At 51.6% G+C, this 23,840-nt stretch overlaps 2 protein-coding genes across 8 annotated transcripts in view; both read right to left on the bottom strand.

The window, feature by feature from the left end:
• Positions 1-10,539, bottom strand: part of LOC137334891 (haloacid dehalogenase-like hydrolase domain-containing 5) — a 38,494-nt gene extending 27,955 nt beyond the window's left edge. The window contains exons 1-3 of one of the 5 annotated variants that reach the window (XM_067999958.1): positions 10,400-10,539; positions 7,262-7,465; positions 3,324-3,436 (exon numbers count right to left, since the gene is read on the bottom strand). In XM_067999958.1, the coding sequence (XP_067856059.1) occupies positions 3,324-3,436; positions 7,262-7,465; positions 10,400-10,477 (395 nt within the window). In that variant the 5' untranslated portion in view covers positions 10,478-10,539. The remainder of the gene's footprint in view (positions 1-3,323; positions 3,437-7,261; positions 7,466-10,399) is intronic. The other 4 variants (XM_067999957.1, XM_067999956.1, XM_067999960.1 and 1 more) reach the window with 4 other exon arrangements.
• A 4,207-nt stretch (positions 10,540-14,746) lies between these two features.
• Positions 14,747-23,840, bottom strand: part of ccdc77 (coiled-coil domain containing 77) — a 67,775-nt gene continuing 58,681 nt past the window's right edge. For all 3 annotated transcript variants that reach the window (XM_067999952.1, XM_067999954.1, XM_067999953.1), the window contains exons 10-11: positions 23,092-23,244; positions 14,747-17,117 (exon numbers count right to left, since the gene is read on the bottom strand). In XM_067999952.1, coding sequence (XP_067856053.1) covers positions 16,971-17,117; positions 23,092-23,244 — 300 coding nt within the window. In that variant the 3' untranslated portion in view covers positions 14,747-16,970. The remainder of the gene's footprint in view (positions 17,118-23,091; positions 23,245-23,840) is intronic.

Genomic DNA, 23,840 nt, shown 5'->3' with positions numbered 1-23,840 from the left:
GGTGGGGGTTATGGGGTGTGTTGGGGGAGGGGCTCTGACGGTGGGGGTTATGGGGTGTGTTGGGGGAGGGGCTCTGACGGTGGGGGTTATGGGGTGTGTTGGGGGAGGGGCTCTGACGGTGGGGGTTATGGGGTGTGTTGGGGGAGGGGCTCTGACGGTGTGGGGGTTATGAGGTGTGTTGGGGGAGGGGCTCTGACGGTGTGGGGTTATGGGGTGTGTTGGGGGAGGGGCTCTGACGGTGTGGGGTTATGGGGTGTGTTGGGGGAGGGGCTCTGACGGTGGGGGTTATGGGATGTGTTGGGGGAGGGGCTCTGACGGTGGGGGTTATGGGGTGTGTTGGGGGAGGGGCTCTGACGGTGGGGGTTATGGGGTGTGTTGGGGGAGGGGCTCTGACGGTGTGGGGGTTATGGGGTGTGTTGGGGGAGGGGCTCTGACGGTGTGGGGTTATGGGGTGTGTTGGGGGAGGGGCTCTGACGGTGGGGGTTATGGGGTGTGTTGGGGGAGGGGCTCTGACGGTGTGGGGTTATGGGGTGTGTTGGGGGGAGGGGCTCTGACGGTGGGGGTTATGGGGTGTGTTGGGGGAGGGGCTCTGACCGTGGGGGTTATGGGGTGTGTTGGGGGAGGGGCTCTGACGGTGGGGGTTATGGGGGAGGGGCTCTGACGGTGTGGGGTCATGGGGTGTGTTGGGGGAGGGGCTCTGACGGTGTGGGGTCATGGGGTGTGTTGGGGGAGGGGCTCTGACGGTGTGGGGGTTATGGGGTGTGTTGGGGGAGGGGCTCTGACGGTGGGGGTTATGGGGTGTGTTGGGGGAGGGGCTCTGACGGTGGGGGTTATGGGGGAGGGGCTCTGACGGTGTGGGGTCATGGGGTGTGTTGGGGGAGGGGCTCTGACGGTGTGGGGTCATGGGGTGTGTTGGGGGAGGGGCTCTGACGGTGTGGGGGTTATGGGGTGTGTTGGGGGAGGGGCTCTGACGGTGTGGGTTATGGGGTGTGTTGGGGGAGGGGCTCTGACGGTGTGGGGTTATGGGGTGTGTTGGGGGAGGGGCTCTGACGGTGGGGGTTATGGGGTGTGTTGGGGGAGGGGCTCTGACGGTGGGGGTTATGGGGTGTGTTGGGGGAGGGGCTCTGACGGTGGGGGTTATGGGATGTGTTGGGGGAGGGGCTCTGACGGTGTGGGGGTTATGGGGTGTGTTGGGGGAGGGGCTCTGACGGTGTGGGGGTTATGGGGTGTGTTGGGGGAGGGGCTCTGACGGTGGGGGTTATGGGGTGTGTTGGGGGGAGGGGCTCTGACGGTGTGGGGTCATGGGGTGTGTTGGGGGAGGGGCTCTGACGGTGTGGGGTTATGGGATGTGTTGGGGGAGGGGCTCTGACGGTGTGGGGTTATGGGGTGTGTTGGGGGAGGGGCTCTGACGGTGTGGGGGTTATGGGGTGTGTTGGGGGAGGGGCTCTGACGGTGGGGGTTATGGGGTGTGTTGGGGGAGGGGCTCTGACGGTGGGGGTTATGGGGTGTGTTGGGGGAGGGGCTCTGACGGTGTGGGGGTTATGGGGTGTGTTGGGGGAGGGGCTCTGACGGTGGGGGTCATGGGGTGTGTTGGGGGAGGGGCTCTGACGGTGTGGGGTTATGGGATGTGTTGGGGGAGGGGCTCTGACGGTGTGGGGGTTATGGGGTGTGTTGGGGGAGGGGCTCTGACGGTGGGGGTTATGGGGTGTGTTGGGGGGAGGGGCTCTGACGGTGTGGGGGTTATGGGGTGTGTTGGGGGAGGGGCTCTGACGGTGGGGGTTATGGGATGTGTTGGGGGAGGGGCTCTGACGGTGGGGGTTATGGGGTGTGTCGGGGGAGGGGCTCTGACGGTGTGGGGTCATGGGGTGTGTTGGGGGAGGGGCTCTGACGGTGGGGGTTATGGGGTGTGTTGGGGGAGGGGCTCTGACGGTGGGGGTTATGGGGTGTGTTGGGGGAGGGGCTCTGACGGTGGGGGTTATGGGGTGTGTTGGGGGAGGGACTCTGACGGTGTGGGGTTATGGGGTGAGTTGGGGGAGGGGCTCTGACGGTGGGGGTTATGGGGTGTGTTGGGGGGAGGGGCTCTGACGGTGGGGGTTATGGGGTGTGTTGGGGGAGGGGCTCTGACGGTGTGGGGTTATGGGGTGTGTTGGGGGAGGGGCTCTGACGGTGGGGGTTATGAGGTGTGTTGGGGGAGGGGCTCTGACGGTGGGGGTTATGGGGTGTGTTGGGGGAGGGGCTCTGACGGTGGGGGTTATGGGGTGTGTTGGGGGAGGGGCTCTGACGGTGTGGGGTTATGGGGTGTGTTGGGGGAGGGGCTCTGACGGTGGGGGTTATGGGGTGTGTTGGGGGAGGGGCTCTGACCGTATGGGGTTATGGGGTGTGTTGGGGGAGGGGCTCTGACGGTGTGGGGTTATGGGGTGTGTTGGGGGAGGGGCTCTGATGGTGTGGGGTCATGGGGTGTGTTGGGGGAGGGGCTCTGACGGTGTGGGGTTATGGGGCGTGTTGGGGGGAGGGGCTCTGACGGTGTGGGGTTATGGGGTGTGTTGGGGGAGGGGCTCCGACGGTGTGGGGTTATGGGGTGTGTTGGGGGAGGGGCTCTGACGGTGTGGGGGTTATGGGGTGTGTTGGGGGAGGGGCTCTGACGGTGTGGGGGTTATGGGGTGTGTTGGGGGAGGGGCTCTGACGGTGTGGGTTATGGGGTGTGTTGGGGGAGGGGCTCTGACGGTGTGGGGGTTATGGGGTGTGTTGGGGGAGGGGCTCTGACGGTGTGGGGGTTATGGGGTGTGTTGGGGGAGGGGCTCTGACGGTGTGGGGGTTATGGGGTGTGTTGGGGGAGGGGCTCTGACGGTGTGGGGGTTATGGGGTGTGTTGGGGGAGGGGCTCTGACGGTGGGGGTTATGGGGTGTGTTGGGGGGAGGGGCTCTGACGGTGTGGGGTTATGGGGTGTGTTGGGGGAGGGGCTCTGATGGTGTGGGGTCATGGGGTGTGTTGGGGGAGGGGCTCTGACGGTGTGGGGTTATGGGGCGTGTTGGGGGGAGGGGCTCTGACGGTGGGGGGGTTATGGGGTGTGTTGGGGGAGGGGCTCTGACGGTGGGGGTTATGGGGTGTGTTGGGGGGAGGGGCTCTGACGGTGTGGGGTTATGGGGTGTGTTGGGGGGGGGTCAGCTGTCGATGGCAGCAGTGGCCCAGGACTGGGCCCGGGTCAGCCTCTGTCAGCCAGAGTTTGCGGTGATTTGCCCGCGGAGAGGTGAATGGAGCCGAGTCGGAGAAAGAAAATTTGAGCCATATCAACAGGTGGTAAAACGTGGAGGTTTGCAGGATGCTTCCGGGCAATCTCCTCAACATGTCCCTGTCCTGACACCAGAACAAACTTGTTATGGAAATCATGAAACATTCTCAAAGGGCTGTGGGACAGCATCACCTGGTCCTGAGAGATCTGAAAGAATCAAAACACCATCCGTTAGCAGCTGTTCCTCAAGTTCACAGAAAGGTTCCTCAGCCATCGAAACATCTCCCTCCACAGAACACGGACTGTCTCACTGTCTCACACCACTCCACCACCAAACCCACTGACCAGGGACTGTCTCACACCACTCCACCATCAAACCCACTGACCAGGGACTGTCTCACACCACTCCAGCATCAAACCCACTGACCAGCGACTGTCTCACACCACTCCACCATCAAACCCACTGACCAGGGACTGTCTCACACCACTCCACCATCAAACCCACTGACCAGCGACTGTCTCACACCACTCCACCATCAATCCCACTGACCAGGGACTGTCTCACACCACTCCACCATCAAACCCACTGACCAGGGACTGTCTCACACCACTCCACCATCAAACCCACTGACCAGGGACTGTCTCACACCACTCCACCATCAAACCCACTGACCAGGGACTGTCTCACACCACTCCACCACCAAACCCACTGACCAGGGACTGTCTCACACCACTCCACCATCAAACCCACTGACCAGGGACTGTCTCACACCACTCCACCATCAAACCCACTGACCAGGGACTGTCTCACACCACTCCACCATCAAACCCACTGACCAGGGACTGTCTCACACCACTCCACCATCAAACCCACTGACCAGGGACTGTCTCACACCACTCCACCATCAATCCCACTGACCAGGGACTGTCTCACACCACTCCACCATCAAACCCACTGACCAGCGACTGTCTCACACCACTCCACCATCAAACCCACTGACCAGGGACTGTCTCACACCACTCCACCATCAAACCCACTGACCAGGGACTGTCTCACACCACTCCACCATCAAACCCACTGACCAGGGACTGTCTCACACCACTCCACCATCAAACCCACTAACCAGCGACTGTCTCACACCACTCAACCATCAAACCCACTGACCAGGGACTGTCTCACACCACTCCACCATCAAACCCACTGACCAGGGACTGTCTCACACCACTCCACCATCAAACCCACTGACCAGGGACTGTCTCACACCACTCCACCATCAAACCCACTGACCGGGGACTGTCTCACACCACTCCACCATCAAACCCACTGACCAGGGACTGTCTCACACCACTCCACCATCAAACCCACTGACCAGCGACTGTCTCACACCACTCCACCATCAAACCCACTGACCAGGGACTGTCTCACACCACTCCAGCATCAAACCCACTGACCAGGGACTGTCTCACACCACTCCACCATCAATCCCACTGACCAGCGACTGTCTCACACCACTCCACCATCAAACCCACTGACCAGGGACTGTCTCACACCACTCCACCATCAAACCCACTGACCAGGGACTGTCTCACACCACTCCACCATCAATCCCACTGACCAGGGACTGTCTCACACCACTCCACCATCAAACCCACTGACCAGGGACTGTCTCACACCACTCCACCATCAATCCCACTGACCAGCGACTGTCTCACACCACTCCACCATCACACCCACTGACCAGGGACTGTCTCACACCACTCCACCATCAAACCCACTGACTAGCGACTGTCTCACACCACTCCACCATCAAACCCACTGACCAGGGACTGTCTCACACCACTCCACCATCAAACCCACTGACCAGGGACTGTCTCACACCACTCCACCATCAAACCCACTGACCAGGGACTGTCTCACACCACTCCACCATCAAACCCACTGACCAGGGACTGTCTCACACCACTCCACCATCAAACCCACTGACCAGGGACTGTCTCACACCACTCCACCATCAATCCCACTGACCAGCGACTGTCTCACACCACTCCACCATCAAACCCACTGACCAGGGACTGTCTCACACCACTCCACCATCAAACCCACTGACCAGGGACTGTCTCACACCACTCCAGCATCAAACCCACTGACCAGGGACTGTCTCACACCACTCCACCATCAATCCCACTGACCAGCGACTGTCTCACACCACTCCACCATCAAACCCACTGACCAGGGACTGTCTCACACCACTCCACCATCAAACCCACTGACCAGGGACTGTCTCACACCACTCCACCATCAATCCCACTGACCAGGGACTGTCTCACACCACTCCACCATCAAACCCACTGACCAGGGACTGTCTCACACCACTCCACCATCAAACCCACTGACCAGCGACTGTCCAACACCACTCCACCATCAAACCCACTGACCAGGGACTGTCTCACACCACTCCACCATCAAACCCACTGACCAGGGACTGTCTCACACCACTCCACCATCAAACCCACTGACCAGCGACTGTCTCACACCACTCCACCATCAATCCCACTGACCAGCGACTGTCTCACACCACTCCACCATCAAACCCACTGACCAGGGACTGTCTCACACCACTCCACCATCAAACCCACTGACCAGGGACTGTCTCACACCACTCCAGCATCAAACCCACTGACCAGGGACTGTCTCACACCACTCCACCATCAATCCCACTGACCAGCGACTGTCTCACACCACTCCACCATCAAACCCACTGACCAGGGACTGTCTCACACCACTCCACCATCAAACCCACTGACCAGGGACTGTCTCACACCACTCCACCATCAATCCCACTGACCAGGGACTGTCTCACACCACTCCACCATCAAACCCACTGACCAGGGACTGTCTCACACCACTCCACCATCAATCCCACTGACCAGCGACTGTCTCACACCACTCCACCATCAAACCCACTGACTAGTGACTGTCTCACACCACTCCACCATCAAACCCACTGACCAGGGACTGTCTCACACCACTCCACCATCAAACCCACTGACCAGGGACTGTCTCACACCACTCCACCATCAAACCCACTGACCAGGGACTGTCTCACACCACTCCACCATCAAACCCACTGACCAGGGACTGTCTCACACCACTCCACCATCAATCCCACTGACCAGCGACTGTCTCACACCACTCCACCATCAAACCCACTGACCAGGGACTGTCTCACACCACTCCACCATCAAACCCACTGACCAGCGACTGTCTCACACCACTCCACCATCAAACCCACTGACCAGCGACTGTCTCACACCACTCAACTATTGGGGGAGAGATGCCTGGGTAGAGAGGGCCAGAAGAGCCCCACCCCCTCAAACCGAGCCCTAGCGCCTCTCGCATGTTCGAAGCTTGAACCACGGATGCTGTCTGGTTTCAGGACACAGACACACTCTGCATCACTAGACTGCCCCGAACCACAGGCATCAGTCCCCAGCTCCTATCATCGCACAGGAGAGGCTCCGGCCCGGGGCAGTGGGGAGGAAAGAGTGTGATCCTGTGTCGGGGAAGGGGGGGGGGGGGGGTGAGCCCGAGCCCGGGAGCGGGTGGGGGGGAAAGCGCCAGCCTGGGCGGAGGGGTGGGGAGGAGAGAGCCCAGAAGAGGCCCCTGGAACTCCGGGCAAGCCCTGGGGTGGTGGGGAGTAAGGAGTCTGTTGGTTCAGGATATAAAGCCTCTGCCCTTCACTGTGGGACCTCACTGGACTAAGTTGCACCGGGGCATCTATCTCAAACCACGTTGTCTTTGTTCACTACCGATCCCCAGTGGACCCCTGGACCCCATCATCTCTCCCAGGCTCAGATAGCTATCTGTGTGGCTTGGAGATGAGCAGAGTTTGGAATCATTCCCATTGAGAGAGAAGGAAAAAGCTGAGACTGGGTCCTTCCTGCACACTTACAGAGCCAGAGCCAGGTCCAGAGCACTGGGCAGGTCTGCCAGTTAAAGCCTGATTCACATCAGCAATGCAGCGGTTTTACCTCCACGTCCAGGACCTCGGACAGTTGCTCGGCTTTCACTTGTCGGAGGCAGTTTCCTGCATTGGTCACAAACACCACAGGCACCTGGAACTCTCCCCGGCTATCCACAAGTTTTCGGAAGGCTTCCTTGGCAGCCGGGATGGGAGTCCGCCCCCGGACCAGAACACCATCAATATCAAAGAGGAGTCCAAAGGAGCTCTGGCACTGAAAACAAGAGGGAAACGTAATGTTAGAATGAAGCAGCACACTGCCTGACCTCGATAAACAGATCCTCAGCACCATGTCCAACAATACTGTAGCACAAATACTCAGACTTGGAGTGAATTCCTGCAGTATTAAAATGCAGTGCCAGGGCAGAGAAATCGCAGAGCAGGGTAATCAGTGACAGGGCAGGGAAATACAGGAGACTGTGTCTCTCCAACGGGTCTGCGTTTCCCAGGCGTGTCTCTCCAACGGGTCTGCGTTTCCCAGGCGTGTCTCTCCAACGGGTCTGCGTTTCCCAGGCGTGTCTCTCCAATGGGTCTGCGTTTCCCAGGCGTGTCTCTCCAACGGGTCTGCATTTCCCAGGCGTGTCTCTCCAACGGGTCTGCGTTTCCCAGGCGTGTCTCTCCAACGGGTCTGCGTTTCCCAGGCGTGTCTCTCCAACGGGTCTGCGTTTCCCAGGCGTGTCTCTCCAACGGGTCTGCGTTTCCCAGGCGTGTCTCTCCAACGGGTTTGCGTTTCCAGGTGTGACTCTCCAATGGGTCTGTGTTTCCAGGTGTGACTCTCCAATGGGTCTGTGTTTCCAGGTGTGACTCTCCAATGCGTCTGTGTTTCCAGGTGTGACTCTCCAATGGGTCTGTGTTTCCAGGTGTGACTCTCCAATGGGTCTGTGTTTCCAGGTGTGACTCTCCAATGGGTCTGAAGGTGGTCAATATGGCTGTCATCTGTGTTGAATTATTAGTGGGTCTGGCGGAACAGAAAACCACGGTTGTTGGAAAAATGCCTAAATAGATTCTCGCTCGGAAAGAGGACTCGGTCATTATTACCACACTCAGGGTCAGGAAGCAGCTGTGACGTTTGGAAGAGCAGGCTGGAAGGATGGACCAGTGGTCTTTTAGTGCCTAATACATTATCACATTACAATCTAAAGCTATAGAGCCACAGTCACAGTATTGAACTGCCTCATGAAAGATTCCAGATTTTGTTTCTCTTCGTACCAACTCACAAGACAATTCCAGGTCTTACTCCTTACAATTCGGCTCCTTTCCCAACAAGGCTCTACTCTGCTGTCCAAAAAAGAAACTAGATTTCAGCTGATGCACAATAGGAAGTTGGCCCTGCCGCACCATCTAACCTTTTACCACTAGGTTATACAGAAAATCTTACACCTTGTACATTGTACACTCTTGTCTGCTACAGGTGGAAAAGCAGCACACTCCCAGTCCCTATACCTCAGGCTACGCAACAAATCTTTTATTTAAGACACAAAATTATAATCAAGCAAAATATTACGGCAGATAAAATAGCAACAGTACTGAACTCATATTTAAACTGTTTTTTGAGACAAATCTCTGTGAGCTGAGCAAGATTCCCATTATGTCCATTTTCAGTGTTTCAGCAATGATATTAGCATTCCTTAACATGGGTGATTTTAGCTCCATGGAGTTTTATCTCAATGCACTGACTTGGACATGTGATTCAAACAAATGAATGAAAGATATTAAAGGTATTACATCAACTACACTCCAGTCCCATGGACAGGTGTGCTGTATGTGGGTTTTCAGACACTATTCAATAAGCCTCACAAGAGGCTTCTTTGTAAATTCAGGCAAAAGAGGAAATGTAGCAGTACGGATGTTGGTTGACAGACAGGAAACAAAGAGTTAGTGTAAATGGCTGTTGCTCGGCCTGTTAAAGGGTTGGGGACATGGAGCAGAATTTTGAAGTCTGCTGAGGACACAAAACTAGTTTTGGCAAACAGCAAGGTGGGTTATAAAACAGAGGGTTAGTGGAATGGCCTCCTTCTGTGCTTGTAAACATCTGGAGTTCCAAAGCTGTTCAGATATAGCTTGCTGGTCTAGTCAATTTCTCAAATCTCAGAACCAGAGTCTTTCCCTCACTAAATAAGCTTATTTGAAGCAGCCATGGATCCTTTCATAAGGCAGCCGGCCGGCCTCCTGCAGACAGCGGGCTTGTCGTCAAACAGGGTTATCACTGATGACAGAGTGTAACTATCCTGGAGATTAACACTTCAGAGACCAGGGAGAAGGGCAGATAGAAGGGGGCAGACAGACAGGAGGGCAGATAGAAGGGGGCAGACAGACAGGAGGGCAGATAGAAGGGGGCAGACAGACAGATAGAAGGGGGCAGACAGACAGATAGAAGGGGGCAGACAGACAGATAAAAGGGGGCAGACAGACAGATAAAAGGGGGCAGACAGACAGATAAAAGGGGGCAGACAGACAGATAAAAGGAGGCAGACAGACAGATAAAAGGAGGCAGACAGACAGATAAAAGGAGGCAGACAGACAGATAAAAGGGGGCAGACAGACAGATAAAAGGGGGCAGACAGACAGATAAAAGGGGGCAGACAGACAGATAAAAGGGGGCAGACAGACAGATAAAAGGGGGCAGACAGACAGATAAAAGGGGGCAGACAGACAGATAAAAGGGGGCAGACAGACAGATAAAAGGGGGCAGACAGACAGATAAAAGGGGGCAGACAGACAGATAAAAGGGGGCAGACAGACAGATAAAAGGGGGCAGACAGACAGATAGAAGGGGGCAGACAGACAGGAGGGCAGATAGAAGGGGGCAGACAGACAGACAGACAGACGGGCAGCCTGGCGGGGATGCCATCAGCCTCCGAAGCCCGCTCGGTCCCTGGGCCCGGGGGCTGCCAGCGGACAGACTCTTTCTGTTTCACCGACAGGTTCTCAAGTCCAAAAGGAGAAAGGAAATTAAAACGAGCAGCAATCCCCTCACTTTAAACACCGCACTCCCGCCATCAGGGCCGTTCAAATGAGGAGATGCGGGGGAGCAGTGTCACAGCCCGCACTCTTCCACTCTCGGCCTCGGCCGGTCCCCGGGGCGGGGGCCGGCGGTACTCGGGGCGGGGGCCGGCGGTACTCGGGCCGGGGGCACGGACGGACTGACCTTGTTTCGGGCCCAGGCGCCTCCCGCTCGAAGCGCCGTCGCTCGCTTCAGTCGCAACCAGATCCGCAGCGCCGCCATCACTCGCACCGCCGGGGAGGGGGAGGGAGGAGTGAGGGGGGGAGGGAGTGTGAGGGGGGGAGGGAGTGTGAGGGAGGGAGGGAGTGTGAGGGAGGGAGGGAGTGTGAGGGAGGGAGGGAGTGTGAGGGAGGGGGGGGAGGGAGTGTGAGGGAGGGGGGGGAGGGAGTGTGAGGGAGGGGAGGGGGGGGAGGGGGAGTGAGGAGTGAGGGGGGGAGGGAGTGTGAGGGAGGGGGGGGAGGGAGTGTGAGGGAGGGGGGGGGAGGGGGGGGAGGGAGGGGAGGAGGGGGGGAGGGGGGGGAGGGGGAGGAGTGAGGGGGGAGGGAGGGGGGAGTGTGAGGAAGGGGAGGGGAGAGGGGAGGGGAGAGGGGAGGGGGAGAGAGGGTGCTGGAATCAGCTTGCTTGCTTCTGCTGGGGTCAGTTGTTTGCTGATACTGGGCTGGGGTCAGTTGTTTGCTGATACTGGGCTGGGGTCAGTTGTCTGCTGATACTGGGCTGGGGTCAGTTGTTTGCTGATACTGGGCTGGGGTCAGTTGTCTGCTGATACTGGGCTGGGGTCAGTTGTCTGCTGATACTGGGCTGGGGTCAGTTGTCTGCTGATACTGGGCTGGGGTCAGTTGTCTGCTGATACTGGGCTGGGGTCAGTTGTCTGCTGATACTGGGCTGGGGTCAGACTGCAGACCCTACAGACCCAGGATGAACCTTCCTGTGCTGGTGCTCACCATGTCACTGCCTGCATGGCTGGGCTGTTTCTGGATCCTGATTATTTTTGTCCAGTTGTCCTGGAGACGGTTGGTTTGTTGCGACCTCATTGCTCCACTTTGTTCGGTGTGTAGTTCGGAGAAGGGACGGTGTTCTTGCTATTTACCAGTGGCCTGCTCCAAGACTTTTCCCAACCCTCCTCCCAGCGGTCTGAGGCCTGTGCGATGAGTGGGCCGATCTTGGGTCGTTCAAGGAATTGCTTTCATTCGTAGAGACAGAAGACAGCATTAATGGCAGTGGTTCTGCGTAAGGACCAATCACTGGTGCAGGGATCGGTGTAAAGGCCAATGCTCTTCACCATCTTGATCAATGGTCTGAACGAAGGCATTGGGCCAACCGTCCACAAGTTTACCCATGAAACAAAGATATCATGGTATCAAAGTAGACACAGCACAGGAGGAGGCCACTCTGCCCATCGTGCCTATGCCGGCTCATTGAAAGAGCTATCCAATTAGAATTATAGAAGAGTTACAGCACAGAAGGAGGCCTTTCGGCCCATCAAATCCATGTTGGCTCTCTGCAAGAGCAATCCAACTAATCCCACTCCCCTGCCCTTTCCCCATAGCCCTGTAAACTTTTTCCCTTCAAGTATTTATTCAATTCCCTTTTCAAAGTTATTATTGAATCTGCTTCCACCTCCCTTTCAGGCAGAGCATAACAACTCGCTGCGTAAAAATAGTTTCCTCATATCGCCACTGGTTCTTTTGCCGATCACCTTAAATCTGTGTCCTCTGGTTACCAAACCTCCTGCCACTGGAAACACTTTCTCCTTATTTACATTATCAAAACCGTTCATGATTTTGAACACCTATCAAATCTCCCCTTAACCTTCTCTGTTCTAAGGAGGACAACCCCAGCTTCTCCACATAACTGAAGTCCCTCATCCCTGGTACCATTCTAGTAAATCTCTTCTGCACCTTCTCTAAGGCCATGACATCCTTCCTAAAATGTGGTGTCCAGAATTGAACACAATACTCCAGCTGAAGCCCAGTATCAGCAGACAACTGACCCCAGCCCAGTGTTTTATGAAGGTTTAACATAACTTTTTTGCTTTTGTACTCTATGCCTTTATTAATAAAGCCCAGGATCTCATATGCTTTTTTAAAAAAAATCCTTCACAACTTGTCCTGCCACCTTCAAAGATTTGTATATGTGAACCCCAAGCTCTCTCTGTTCCTGCACCCCCTTTAAAATTGTTCCATTTATATATTCTTCCTACCAAAATGCATCACTTCACACTCTGTGTTAAATTTCATCTGCCCTGTTCCATTTCACCAGTCTGTCTATGTACTCCTGAAGTATGTTACAACCCTCCACATTGGTTACTACATTTCTGAGTTTTGTGTCATCAGCAAACTTTGAAATTATACCCTCTATGTGTGGGACTAAAGAGCTTCAATAAGAAAGATAGACTACAGGCAGATCTAGACGTGATTTGGAAATGTGTTCATATCTGGCAGATGTCTTAATAGATAAATGTAGTGTTATGCACACGGGTTGGGGCAATGGCAAGCAGCTAAACGACAGAATGACTAGTTATTGAGAGCCCATAACCAGTGTGGTTAAAGGTCATATCTTGCTACAATTGAGGCCATTTACTTTTGTCTAGTTGACTCTTATAGACTGTTTTTAAAAGAAAACTACAGTTGGGAATATTAGGATGTAGTGCTAGGACAATCAAATATAAAACAAGAACCATTATACTGTCTTTGTACAAGGCTTTGGTTAGCCCTCAACTGGAATACTGTGTCCAGTTTTTGTTCCCTCACATGCTGGGGGATGTGGAGGTCTGGAAAAGATTCAGAGAAAGGCCAGCAGACTGATACCTAGTTTAAAGGCCCTTCGTTATCACCACAGGTTGAGGGTGCTGAGGCTTTTTACTCAAGAAAAGCATAGACATTGAGATTTGATTGAGATCTTTAAAATAATGGAAGGATTAAACAAAGAGGACTAAGGGACATGCGTATAAGTTACAAAAAAATATAGAACTAGGTTAGATAGTAGAAAGTATTTTTCAGAGTTTATTTAGAACTCTAATCATAAAACTGAAGAACAAAAGAATGAAATTGCATTTACACAGTACTTCACAATGCCCCAAAATACTACACGTATAATGAATTACTTCTGAAGTATAGTCACTTGTTTTGTAGGCAAACAGATTTTGTACACACAGAAATATCTGATAAAACAGCAATGAGATGAACAATTAGTTAATCTGTTCCTGATTGTGTTGGTTGAAGAGGAATTTAGACAAGTTGAGTGAGTGGGCAAATACATGGCAGATGCAGTATAATGTGGATAAATGTGAAGTTATCCACTTCGGAAGGAAAAACAGAAAGGCAGAGTATTATTTAAATGGTGATAGACCAGGAAATGTTGATGTACAAAGGGACTGGGTGTCCTTGTACACCAGTCACTGAAAGCAAACATGCAGGTGCAGCAAGCAATTAGGAAGGCAAATGATATGTTGGCCTTCATTGCAAGAGGATTTGAGTACAGGAGCAAGGATGTCTTACTGAGTATTGTGTGCAGTTTTGGTCTCCTGACCTAAGAAAGGATATACTTGCCATAAAGGGAGTGCAGTGAAGGTTCACCAGACTGATTCCTGGGATGGCAGGACTGTCGTATGAGGAGAGATTGGGTCGACTCGGCCTGTATTCACTCAAGTTTAGAAGAATGAGAGGGGATCTCATTGAAACATATAAAATTCTGACAAGGCTAGACAGACTGGATGCAGGGAGTATGTTTCCCTTGGCTGGGGGGTCCAGAACAAGGGGTCAGGATACGGGGTAGGACATTCACGACAGATGAGGAAAAATGTCTTCACTCAGAGGGTGGTGAACCTGTGGAATTCTCTACCACAAAAGGCTGTGGAGGCCAAGTCACTGAATATATTTAAGAAGGAGCTGGATAGATTTCTAGACACAAAAGGCATCAAGGGATATGGAGAGAGAGCGGGAATATGGTATTGAGATAGAGGATCAGCCATGATCATATTGAATGGCGCAGCAGGCGCGCAGGGCCAAATGGCCTACTCCTGCTCCTATTTTCTATGTTTCTATGAATGTTGGCCATGTCACTAGGACTAACTCCCTGCTGTTTGAATAGTGCCATGAGATCTTTTACATCCATCTGAACAGGCAGATGGGGTGTCAGCTGAAGGTTTCATTCATTTGGACATCTCCAACAATACTGCAGTCCCTCAGTGTCAGTCATATGGGCTCAAGTCTTGGAGTGGGGCTTGAACCCAAAATTTTTGGACTCAGAGACAGAAATGGCAACAGCTGAGCCACAATGACACTCACTTCAGAAGAAGCCTTTTTGCAGTCAGTCTGGACTGGTTTGGAGTCCTGCTCCCGGAGGAGATGGGACATATTGACAAGCACTCCCTCCCACCACCAAACCCATTTTTAAAAGTAGCTCGTCTCAAATGCCACAATTTTTGCATCCAATACATTTCAATTTCTGCTGCACATGAGCATGTTAAATCAGTGCAATAACGGCACAGGATCACTTTCCAGATGGGTTTAATTAAGAACACAGCAATATACGGAACCAGAAAGAAACCACAAGGTCAGCTCCACACTCAAAATATCTTGCGCCAAGCTGATTTGCACCCCCCAATCGTGTTCCTTGCCAAATATTCACTGACGCACAATCTCACAGCTAGAGCGAAAGCTTTTGTTACATTTTGTTTTAAATGAAATCAGGTAAAGGAAGAAAACAATCTGACAGATCAAACAATCCTGAGGAGGTGAATGTTCACAGCAATAAACAAGTCAGCTTCCTTCGAACCCAGAGATACTTGGGGTACCTGTCAATCTAACAGGTACTTATGGTGCAGCGTCACTTTACAATACACCTAATCTTTACATATAAATGTAAATTATTTTGTTCAATTCCTACCATCTCCATTACCCAGCTGGTACCTTAGCTTCATCATGTTGCCGTGATTATGATTTTGGTAGATGGAGAATTGTGGGACAGGCAGTAGTACTTCATGTGTTACACCTTAGAGCACCAGTCCCATGGATCACGAGTACAAAGCTCAGCCTCCTGCCTGAGACACTACATGGCAAATTGCAGGGTACAGACTGCTCCTCTGGGTATTCACAGTGATGTGGAGGTGATACGGAAGGTTTGTGTGCAATCAGCGAGTCCTGTTACGAGGCGAAAGCTGCCCTCGGGACTGAGAGGGTGCATCAAACGATTTAATACTTATCATTTTATTAAATGTAACAAGGGCACCTTCTGATTCAGTGGATCAATGCCTTTCAGAGTGTGATGTCAAGCCATACAGATCAGCAAAGTGTCACATCAATTCCTAATCTTCACTGAACTACTTCACCTAAGTTGGGGCATTGTAAGGACTCAGCATTCCTGGGCTGGGGACAGTCACTCCAGGTCACCACGAGAGGAACCCTCTCTAACCCCAGGTCACAACATGAACCCTCTCTAACCCCAGGTCACCACGAGAGGAACCCTCTCTAACCCCAGGTCACCACGAGAGGAACCCTCTCTAACCCCAGGTCACAACATGAACCCTCTCTAACCCCAGGTCATTACGAGAGGAACCCTCTCTAACCCCAGGTCACCACGAGAGGAACCCTCTCTAACCCCAGGTCACCACGAGAGGAACCCTCTCTAACCCCAGGTCACTACGAGAGGAACCCTCTCTAACCCCAGGTCACTACGAGAGGAACCCTCTCTAACCCCAGGTCACCACGAGAGGAACCCTCTCTAACCCCAGGTCACCACGAGAGGAACCCTCTCTAACCCCAGGTCACAACATGAACCCTCTCTAACCCCAGGTCACTACGAGAGGAACCCTCTCTAACCCCAGGTCACAACATGAACCCTCTCTAACCCCAGGTCACAACATGAACCCTCTCTAACCCCAGGTCACAACATGAACCCTCTCTAACCCCAGGTCACAACATGAACCCTCTCTAACCCCAGGTCACAACATGAACCCTCTCTAACCCCAGGTCACAACATGAACCCTCTCTAACCCCAGGTCACAACATGAACCCTCTCTAACCCCAGGTCACAACATGAACCCTCTCTAACCCCAGTTCTCTGACGATAACTGCAGTGACTTTACCACTGCTTCAGCAGAGGAAAGCTGACTCAACACTGAGCTGGGGTTTCTGCCCTGTTCGGATCAGTATTGCACCTGGGCAAAGCTTTTCCCCATGACATTATTAAGGGAACCAAGGAAACTTCAAATTATACCGATAGAATTTAAACTGTCACCACACCAAACGCCAGATGAACAAGTGTGGGTACAGAACAATTTGGACAGTGCAACATATGCAGAGTAACTGTCCAGGGAAAACCAAAATAGAGCATCCTGGAAAACTGCTCCCTTCCCCCAACATTATCACTGGATTTAAAAAAGAGGAAACAAAAAGAACTCATTGGTGGGAAAGTGAAATTGAAGAAGTTTGACTGAATGCTCGATGAATTGTCTGAACCATTCTTACATCAGGTCTGAAGAAACTGCCCCCTCCGCAAGGGGGCAAAGGCACTGCGTGAGGACAGCTTTCATTGATTTGGTCTGTGTCTCTCTGTAAATTTGGCACAAACCAGTTCCATTACTAGGTTTTAAACAGTCCCTGTCTGACGGCCAGAATACAATGTCCAGATATTGTCACTTTGTTGGTGGATTGCTGCTACTGACACAGCCACACCCGATACTGAAATGGAGTAGTGACCACTCCACGAGACAGTGTCAGCCAAATCGCAATTGATTCTCTAAGCCATAAATCTTCGCCTTTAGATTCTTGAGCTCTCCTTGGATCTTCCTTGACCGGCCATTTGTTTGACGCACCTCATGAAGGATAGCGAGATCCTGATCAGGCCCAATTCCAAGCGTTACCTGCAGAGAGAAGAGAAAAACCGATAGCTGAAAGGATGGCTTTATAACAGTAAGTTATTAAAACCCATTCAGTACAAACAGGGAGACAGACAGAGCAGCTTATGTGGGAATTCATTTCCACAAAGCCATAAGTCTGTCTTTCATTAGATAAGACAAGATGAAGTAAAAATCATTGTATATAGGAACAGAAGGGAGTTTATCTAAGGCAGCCCCATTCATTAAACAGAAAAACAATTGTTTGTGCTCTTTGTTTTCTCTGTCAGAAACATTTGGAAGATCACCATGAATCATGTTATTTTTTGAAGATGAAATGCGCCACATGCATTCAGCTCTTAATCCAGCGAGCCACAGCCCACAGCCGAGGAAGCGACACCACTAGCAGCAGGAGTACAAACCTTCTGCAATACCAGCTCCTGCATCAGGAAAAACGACGTGCAAGTAACAAGTGAGATTTATAGATAAAGAGTCACTGCCAAGAGCTGTGGGAACGAGAGCAGCGCAGAGGCAATGACAGAAAGAGAAAAACAGAGAGAGAGAGAGAAAGAAAGAATTTGCATTTCTAAAGCACCTTTCGCGACCTCAGGATGCAGCCCTCAAGTTCTGTGCTTCTGAGGCAACACAAAGAAGGACGTTAAAATTTCTCCTATCGGGGACTAAATACAAATAAATAAATTTTAAAAAATCAAGGCTAACAGGAAGTACTGACAACCCGGAGCAACACTGCACCTCGAAGGAGAGAGGAGAAAAAAAGAGCAGAGTGAGAGAGTGACAATGAAAGAAGTCATGATGAAAAGGGAAAGAGGGAAGGATTGAAAAAGTCGAGGGATAGAGTGGGAATAAGAGTGAGAAGGAATGAGTGGAGGCGAAAGGGCGAATTGAGAGAAGCAGGAAAAGTGCGGCAGGCGAAGGCTGAAGCTTGTTACTAAAGTACTGAGGCTCTGACCCCATGTTGTACCCCACTCATACATGGCTCTGACTCCATGTTGTACCCCACTCATACATGGCTCTGACCCCATGTTGTACCCCACCCATACACTGCTCTGACCCCATGTTGTACCCCACCTATACACGGCTCTGACCCCATGTTGTACCCCACCTATACACGGCTCTGACCCCATGTTGTACCCCACTCATACATGGCTCTGAGCACCATGTTGTACGCGAGCCCCATGTTGTACCCGAGCCCCATGTTGTCCCCCACTCATACACGGCTCTGAGCCCCATGTTGTACCCCACCTCATACATGGCTCTGACCCTATGTTGTACCCCACTCATACACGCTTCGGACCCCATGTTGTACCCCACCTACACACGGCTCTGACCCTATGTTGTACACCACCTAATACACGGCTCTGACCCCATGTTGTACCCCACCTCATACATGGCTCTGACCCCATGTTGTACCCCACTCATACATGGCTCTGACCCCATGTTGTACCCCACTCATACATGGCTCTGACCCCATGTTGTACCCAACTCATACATGGCTCTGACCGCATGTTGTACCCCACCTACACACGGCTCTGACCCCATGTTGTACCCCACTCATACATGGCTCTGACCCCATGTTGTACCCCACTCATACATGGCTCTGACCCCATGTTGTACCCCACCTACACACGGCTCTGACCCCATGTTGTACCCCACTCATACACGGCTCTGACCCTATGTTGTACCCCACCTATACACGGCTCTGAGCCCCATGTTCTACGTGAGCCCCATGTTGTACCCTAGCCCCATGTTGTCCCCCACTCATACACGGCTCTGACCCTATGTTGTACCCCACCGATACACGGCTCTGAGCCCCATGTTCTACGTGAGCCCCATGTTGTACCCCAGCCCCATGTTGTCCCCCACTCATACACAGCTCTGACCCTATGTTGTACCCCACTCATACATGGCTCTGAGCCCCATGTTGTACCCCACCTATACACAGCTCTGACCCTATGTTGTACCCCACCTCATCCACAGCTCTGACCCCATGTTGTACCCCACCTATACATGGCTCTGACCCTATGTTGTACCCCACCTATACACAGCTCTGAGCCTATGTTGTACCCCACCTATACACAGCTCTGACCCTATGTTGTACCCCACCTATACACAGCTCTGACCCTATGTTGTACCCCACCTCATACACAGCTCTGACCCTATGTTGTACCCCACCTATACACGGTCCTGACCATATGTTGTACCCCACCTATACACGGCTCTGACCCCATGTTGTACCCCACCTATACACGGTCCTGACCCTATGTTGTACCCCACCTCATCCACAGCTCTGACCCTATGTTGTACCCCACCTCATCCACAGCTCTGACCCTATGTTGTACCCCACCTATACATGGCTCTGACCCTATATTGTACCCCACCTCATCCACAGCTCTGACCCTATGTTGTACCCCACCTCATACACAGCTCTGACCCTATGTTGTACCCCACCTATACATGGCTCTGACCCTATGTTGTACCCCACCTCATCCACAGCTCTGACCCTATGTTGTACCCCACCTATACATGGCTCTGACCCTATATTGTACCCCACCTCATACACAGCTCTGACCCTATGTTGTACCCCACCTATACACGGTCCTGACCCTATGTTGTACCCCACCTATACACGGTCCTGACCCTATGTTGTACCCCACCTCATACACAGCTCTGACCCTATGTTGTACCCCGCCCATACACAGCTCTGACCCTATGTTGTACCCCACCTATACACGGTCCTGACCCTATGTTGTACCCCACCTATACATGGCGCTGACCCTATGTTGTACCCCACCTATACATGGCTCTAACCCTATATTGTATCCCACTCATACACTGCTCTAACCCTATATTGTACCCCACCTATACAGAGCTCTGGCCCCATGTTGTACCCCGCTCATACACAGCTGAGCCCCATGTTGTACCCCACCTATACACGGCTCTGGCCCCATGTTGTACCCCACGTATACACGGCCCTGAGCCCCATGTTGTGCATAGCTCTTTGAGCCCCTTGCTGCCTGAGGGTAATCCCATTTAGGTGGGGTAGATATTGTCTACCTGGACTTTCAGAAAGTCTTTGACAAGGTACCTCACACTAGGTTACTTCACAAGATAGAATCTTGTGGTATCAGCAGAAATTTGAACAGCTGGATTAGGAATTGTCTCCAATCCTGCAGCCAAAAAGTTGTAGCGAACAGATGTGGTTCAGCTTAGGGACAGGTCCTAGGCCCGCTACACTTCATGGTCTTTATTAATGACCTGGACAGTGGTGTTGGGAGTATACTAAGTAAATTTGCAGATGACATCAAAATCTGTGCAAGGATTAAGACAATAGAGAAGTGCAATCAAATCAAAAAAGATTTTGATTTGCTGGGGGAGTGGGCCACACATTGGAAATGACATTTAATTTCAAATGCATGTTGGTAGGGCCAACACAGTATAGACCTATCATTTGCAGGGAACAATACTGGAAGAGATTGAGAGAGAATAAGATGTTGGCATTATTGTGCACAGATCACTAAAGGTTGATGACCAATGTAGAGAAACTGTAGCTAAAGCTAACAAGGTATTGGGTTGTATTAATAGAACCACTCAGTATAAATCAAAGGGCACCATTTTGACACTATACAGGTCGCTGGTCAGACCACATCTGGAGTACTGTGCCCAGTTTTGGTTTCCCCACACGGTGGATGATATAGCGGCTTTGGTAAAGGCCCAGAGGAGAGCTGCAAAAATGAATCCCGACTTAAAGAACCTCAGCTACTCAGGTAGACTCAATGACCTTGGTCTATTTACTTTAGAGCAGCGTCGACTTAGAAGTGACCTGATAAAGGTCTATAAAATAATTAAAGGGCTGGATAGTATCTTTATTGATAGATTATTCCAGTTTAACAGATTGGGGAGGACCAGGGGACACAAGTTTAAACTATGGATGAGTAGGAATACACTGGATGTTGGGCGGTTCTTCTTTTCCCAGGGAGTAGTGAGCACCTGGAATACATGGCCGGCTGGTGTGATGGGTGCTGACTCTCTGCCTTCAAGAGAAGGGAGGGAGCTGGACCAGTTCCTGACTGGGGCAGATTGCATCATATAGAAGGTAGGTATCTTTATAGATAACACTTGGTCCGTGTGATCTGCTGGACTGGTTTTGATTGCCTGAGGGGGTCAGAGAGGAATTTTGCAGCGTATTTTTCCCTTATTTGCACTGGGTTTTTCCTGTTTTTCTTGCCTCTCCCAGGAGAAGATTATGTGGCCGCGTGGGTGGGCGTGAGGAGTGGGGGAGGGAAGAAGCGTATAGCCATGATGGTCTGGGGCAGGCTTGATGGTCTTTCCCTGCCCATCGATTCCATATGTTCCTCACAGTTTGTGTCAGCATTTTCCAAGCACTGATAGGCGAGGGGGTCGTTGGGCAGCCCTGCATTTTGAAGTTTTTAGCTGGCGGCTCGGTGGATAAATACACTACATAATGTTCTATAGGAGTGAAATTGGCAGAGACCCGTGAGCAGCTCATCGGTCAGCTCAGGTACTGGGGCAAAAGTGTTATATTGTTACACAAGATTAGGGCTCATGGGGTTGGGGGTAATATATTAGGATGGATTGAGGATTGGTTAACAGACAGAAAACAGAGAGTAGGAATAAACGGGTCATTTTCAGGTTGGCAAGCTGTTACTAGTGGGGTGCCTCAAGGATCAGTGCTGGGGCCTCAGCTATTTACAATCTATATTAATGATTTAGATGAAGGGACCGAGTGTAATGTGTCCAAGTTTGCTGACCATACAAAGCTAGGTGGGAAAGTAAGCAGTGAGGAGGACAAAGAGTCTGCAAAGGGATCTTAGAGTCATAGAAAGGTTACAGCACGGAAGGAGGCCATTCGACCCATCGGGTCTGCGCCGGCTCTATGCAAGAGCAATCCAGCTAGTCCCACTCCCCCGTCCTTTCCCTGTAGCCCAGCAAATTTTTCCTTTCAAGTACTTATCCAGTTCCCTTTTGAAGGCTATGATTGAATCTGCTTCCACCACCCCCTTGGGCAGTGCATTCCAGATCCTAACCACTCACTGTGTATAGACACGTTAAGTGAGTGGGCAAGAAGTGGGCAGATAGAGTATAATGTGGGGAAATGTGAAATTTCACTTTGGTAGGAAGAATAGAAAAGCAGAATATATTTAATAAGGTGAGAGACTAAGAAATGTTGGTAGTCAGAGGGATTTGGGTGTCCTTGTACACGAATCAAAGAAAGTTAACATGCAGGTACAGCAAGCAATTAGGAAGGCAAATGGTATGATGGCTTTTAGCGCAAGGAGTACAAAAATAAGGAGGTCTTGCTGCAATTATATAGGGCTCTGGTGAGACCACACCTGGAGTACTGTGTACAGTTTAGGTCTCCTTATCTAAGGAAGGATATTCTTACCTTAGAGGGGGTACGATGAAGGTTCACCAGATTGATTCCTGGGATGAGAGGGTTGTCCTATGAGGAGAGATTGAGTAGAATGGGCCTATACTCTCTGGAGTTTAGAAGAGTGAGCTCATTGAAACATAAAATTCTTAACTCGTCTTGACAGGGTAGATGCTGAGAGGCTGTTTCCCCTGGCTGGAGAGTCTAGAACTAGGGGACATAGTCTCAGGATAAGGGGTCGGACATTTAAGACTGAAATGAGGAGAAATCTCTCCACTCTGAGGGTTGTGAATCTTTGGAATTCTTTACCCCAGAGGGCTGTGGATGCTCAGTCATTGAGTATATTCATGGCTGACAGCGATAGATTTTTGGACTCTAATGGAATCAAGGGCTACGGGGATAGGGCAGGAAAGTGGAGTTGAGGTCGAAGATCAGCCATGATCTGATTGAATGGCAAAGCAGGTTCGAGGGGCCGGACGGCCTACTCCTGCTCCTATTTCTTATGTTCTTACTAAAGCTCCCCAGAAAGGTTGAGTAACACACCCACATTGCAGAGTGCAATGCTAGTGAATATTAAATGCCTGGGCCTACCTTGAACAGCTGCTTCTCCACATCCTTTAGCCGCTGCCGCAGCAGCTTGATGTCGTTTTTAAAACCTTCCACTTCCATCCCTCGTCGCTTCTCCAGTGCCTCATACCTCTGTGTCATCAGTTGAAGACGCTTCACTGTCTTATCAGAACGTTCCTGAATCAAAGCAGTACAAACGGGCTCAGAATCCTCACAGAATGCACCAGTGCACAGGGATTTTATTGCAATAGTTCAACTATTCACAGCTCTGTCTACTAGTAGGTTGAACTGGAGTTGAACAAACTGATGTTAGGTGTACCGTGACGTTGCCACAGCAAGTCGGAATGACAGGAGCATTATAATACCTCATGTATAAAGTGGCTGCTGGGGTGTGACAGCGAGAGAGGGTTGTACTTTTATAGTGAAAGAATTTGAGAAAAAGTCTCGAAGAGATCTCCTTAAACATAGAAGTGTTGTGAATGATTGCAGGAAAATAAACATCACCTGCTCACTACAGGCATAAATAAATCTGTTTATCCACTACCTTCCAAATCAAAATAAGTACATGAAAACAGTTTTCCAGTTGAAACTCACCTCAAAGAGGTTGTAATATTGATGCTTCAGCTTATTTGCAAATAATTTGGGGGGGGGGGGGTGGAGGAGGAACTGTAGCAGCCCAAGGGAAAATATGGCAGAGGAAATCAATAATGCACACTGGGAGATCTCCCCGTGGTGTGTGTGCTGGGACTGTGATACACTGGGAGATCTCCCCG

The sequence above is a fragment of the Heptranchias perlo genome, chromosome 18 (assembly GCF_035084215.1).
Source record: "Heptranchias perlo isolate sHepPer1 chromosome 18, sHepPer1.hap1, whole genome shotgun sequence".
In the NCBI taxonomy this organism is placed as follows: domain Eukaryota; kingdom Metazoa; phylum Chordata; class Chondrichthyes; order Hexanchiformes; family Hexanchidae; genus Heptranchias; species Heptranchias perlo.
The sequence above is the reverse complement of the archived record's forward strand: the minus strand, read 5'-3'. Positions and strand labels throughout refer to the sequence as shown.